This window comes from Otolemur garnettii, unplaced genomic scaffold (assembly GCF_000181295.1).
Source record: "Otolemur garnettii isolate 467f Iridium unplaced genomic scaffold, OtoGar3 scaffold00151, whole genome shotgun sequence".
Classification (NCBI taxonomy): domain Eukaryota; kingdom Metazoa; phylum Chordata; class Mammalia; order Primates; family Galagidae; genus Otolemur; species Otolemur garnettii.
The window spans coordinates 1626710-1630699 of record NW_003852546.1 but is presented as its reverse complement, the minus strand read 5'-3'; the positions used below and the strand labels follow the sequence as shown (position 1 = coordinate 1630699).

Below are 3990 nucleotides of genomic sequence, written 5' to 3'. Positions count from 1 at the left end.
TTTTTTGGTTGCAGCCATCATTGTTGTTTGGCAGGCCTGGGCTGGGGATTTGAACCCACCACCTTAGGTGTATGTGGCTGGCGCCTTAGCCGCTTGAGCCACAGGCGCCGAGCCAATAATTTCTTCTGATACATCTTTCAGTCTACTAACAACATTCTCTTTAGCCGTGTCTAATTTGCTGTTAGGCTTGTCTGCTGATATATATATCCATTTTGAGACAGAGTCTTGCTTTGTTGCCCATATTAAAGTACAGTGGTATAAGCGGAATTCACTGCAAATTTGAACTCCTGGGCTCAAGTGATACATCTGCCTCTGCCTCCTGAGTAGCTAGAACTACAGGCATGTGCCCCCATGTCTGGTTAATTTTTTTTTTTTTTTTTTTTTGGTAGAGACAGGGCCTCATAGCATTGCCCAGGCTACTCTTGAACTCCTAGGCTCAAGTGTAAATTCTTAATTTCAGTTGTTTTCCTTCTTAGTTCTGTACATTTAATTTGGTTTCTTCAAATCCACTTGGTCATTTTTTATTAGGAGAAAATTTTTAGCTTGTTTTATATTTCTTTAGCTATAGTAAACATTATTGCTTTATAGGCTATATAATTAATTCTAATAGCTTATCATTTGTGGATCTGTGTTTTTTCTGTTGGTTATAACTCTCATTGTCTTGTTTCCTTTTTATTTGGTTGGTTGGTTTTATCTGTTCACTGGCTATTAATATATTTGAAAAATTATTTGTAGGAATGATTGAAAGTCTTGAATGAATGTATCTGTTCTAGACCAGATTTTCATTTGCTTCTAACAGGTGCATGGGACACCCTATCATTCTAGTATCATCTTAGTCCTAGCTCAAGGCTTGAGGTTCCCTAGACCAACCAGATGATGCAAATCTGGATTACCAGTCAGTACAAAGGCTGGTTTATTTCCAGTTTACCTTTACTCTGAAGGTCATATTCTGTTTAGGTTCCATCCTAATGGGTGTATGTGGGTGGGGAGGGAGAGATTTGTCACACTCCTCACTTTGGGTGGACCCTGGAGTTGGACATCTTGCCCAAAAAGGCCTAAAATAAATGTAGCTTCAAGTGCTGGACTTACTTAAATGGGTTCTTGCTTTTTTTGAGATTTTGGCCTAGAAATTCCTCACTATCATGTTAGCTCTTTGATGGTTTTAAGAATATTTGGTATATCATCCCACTTTTTAAATGTCGTCACCAGGTGATTAGTGTGAATTATCTAATTTGTCATTAATTGAAACTGAAGTTCCTATCTTAAATTCTTTTCATTACCTAAATATATTTTTCTATAGCATTTCCCCACTGTATATGTTGATAATAGGTAAGAAATTAATATTCTTATAAGTCCTATAGAATTAGAAGGTAGTTGGTTGTCTTTTTTTTTTCTTTCATAGAGACAAGTTCTACACTGTATTGCCCAGGCTGTTCTCCAACTCCTGGGCTTAAGCAACCTTTCACCTCAACATCCCAAAAGGCTACGATTACAGGCACAAGCCACCAAGCATGGCCTTTTTTGAAGTTAGTGTGACTAACTCAAATATAGATTTCTTTCCAAAGTAAGCCTTTCAAGCATATGAAACCATGAAAGCACCAAAAAGCTCAAAGCCTTCTCTTTTTGTCCACTCTTCTTACCCTATTATGAGGCTTTTTTGGAGATGACAGAGATGAAAGAAAGAAAGGCTTTACAGCTAGGTTAGTACCTGGGTTAGAGATTTTCATAGGTTTTGCATTTCCTACCATTTAATTGGCTTAGGATAGTGGTTCCCAATTAGTGAACCTAGAGGCTCTGGGTGGAATTTGAGGGGTAGGAGTAGGCTTGGCTTTATTACAAGGAGTCTATGTAATCATTGGCCAATTACTGTCTATAAACTCAATCATAAAATCACAACTACTGTCATGGGGGGGTAATACTAAATTTTTTATATGAATTTAGTATCTAGAACACTCTGATGCTGCAGTTCCTAGGGGATTCAATAACCAATTTGTCCCCAGAATGTTACAGATTTTTTACTCTTTACACAAATGCCCCACATGTTTTATTTAGTTGTGTTGGTGGTGTTCCATGTGACAGTCTTTTCATCACTTTATTCTACCATCTATCAAAATTATAAAACAGCTAGGCATAGTGGCTAACACCTGTAATCCTAGCACTTTGGAAAGCTGAGGCAGTAGGATTGCTTGAGGCCAGGAGTTCAAGACCAGCCTAAGCAAGAGCACGACCTGCTATCTACAAAAACCAGAAAAATTATCCAGGCATTGTGGTGGTACACACCTATAGTCTCAGCTACTTGGGAGGCATTAGATACATTAGAGACAGGGGGATACATTAGAGGCAGATACATTAGAGGCAGGGGGATTGCTTGAGCCTGGGAGTTTGAGGCTGCAGTCAGCTATGACGATGCCACTGCACTCTAGCCTGGGCAACAGAGTGAGACACTGTCTCAAAACAAACAAACAAAAAAATTATAAACCACTTCTTCCTGAGAACCTTTTCTTGTAGACAGTATATTCAGTAAACAGAGGTACTCCCAACCAGGCCAAAAGAATTCTCATGGTGTTTTGTTTTTTTTCTCTTGATGCTGATTAGAATTCAGACACTACTCGCCTCGTCAGTCCACAGTTCGATCCCCAGAGAAGATGACTAGAGAAGGGTACCGAATATCTTTTTTTGACAATAAATCTTCAGGTTCTTCTCCAGAAAAAGACTTGATACCCAAACCTGATATGTACCAGCTTACCCACGATGCCTCCTTGAGTAAACGTCTGGATGTGGGTGATTCTAGCCAGATCCATCCTTATCCATTACCTTCAGATGTTGGTCTAGAAAATTATGATAGTCATTATTCTCAAATTTTATCCATGCACGGAAGTCTTGGTAAAAAACATCAGAGAAGCAAGAACTATCGAGAATATCGCATAAAGCCTTCAAATGATATAAGGGCCACCGCATCCCACTCCTGTGGAGACTTACAGACTTCTCTGTCAAACCCTGACTCCAGCGCCGGAAGGCTTTTGAAACTTAGTTCAGGTAACAGCTTCCTGTCATTTTATAGGTTTGCTTCATAGGCATGAAAATAGAAGGTATAATTGGAAATTTTGGATTAATATTTCTTAAATTGCTTTAGCATTTATTAAATTGTATTTCAGGGTCACCAGTGATTCTTGGAAGCCCCAGAAATCTGCAGCGTATGAGTTTCATATGATAGATACATTGGAGAAAATTTGTAGAATGTGAGCGTCACAATTATATGCTGATTTAGTTAAGTAGCGTCCTAGGACATGTTTCTAGCACCATCTAGTCTTGTTTGGCCACAGTCATTTCTATTCTGAGTCACTTTCATACATTAGTTTCAGAATGAGTGATACAGACCATTCAGTTGTTTATTTATTCAACAAAACTCACCCACAATGTTCCAGACACTGTCCTAACTCTGTAGACAAAGTAGAAACAAAATTTTGCGTATACTTGACCATACTTTTAAAAGTCCCTAATTTTGTGGAGTTTACATTATAATGGGAGTAAAATAGATGATAAACATCTTAACATATAAACATCTGCCAGGTTATGGTAAGTACTGTGAAGAAAAAATAAGGGTACAGAAAGTAAGGAGGAGATGATATTGTAGTGAGGTGTCATAAAAGTAGAGACTTGAATGAAGTGACAATGTAAGCCATGTGGATTTTTCTAGACAGTGGGAATGGTAAGTGCCAAGTTCCTGAGGCTGGAATATGCATGCCATGTTCAAGGAACAATGAAGAGGCCTGTGTAGCTATAGCATAGAGAGGGAAGTGCATAGATGAAGTCAGAGTAGCCAGGCTTTTATTCTGAGTGAGATCAGAAGTAGTTGGAGGATATATAGCAGGAGAGTAATGTGGTCTCACTTAAGAATTACTCTGGATGGGCTCAGCGCCTATAGCTCAACCGGCTAAGGCGCCAGCCACGTACACCTAAGGTGGCGGGTTCGAATCCCCAGCCCAGACC

General features: G+C 39.1%; 1 protein-coding gene across 1 annotated transcript in view; it reads left to right on the top strand.

The window, feature by feature from the left end:
- The window catches only part of LRRC36 (leucine rich repeat containing 36), a 50968-nt gene that overhangs the window by 29880 nt on the left and 17098 nt on the right, over nucleotides 1-3990 (top strand). Inside the window, exon 8 of the mRNA XM_003799393.1 lies at nucleotides 2596-3036. Coding sequence (XP_003799441.1) covers nucleotides 2596-3036 — 441 coding nt within the window. The remainder of the gene's footprint in view (nucleotides 1-2595; nucleotides 3037-3990) is intronic.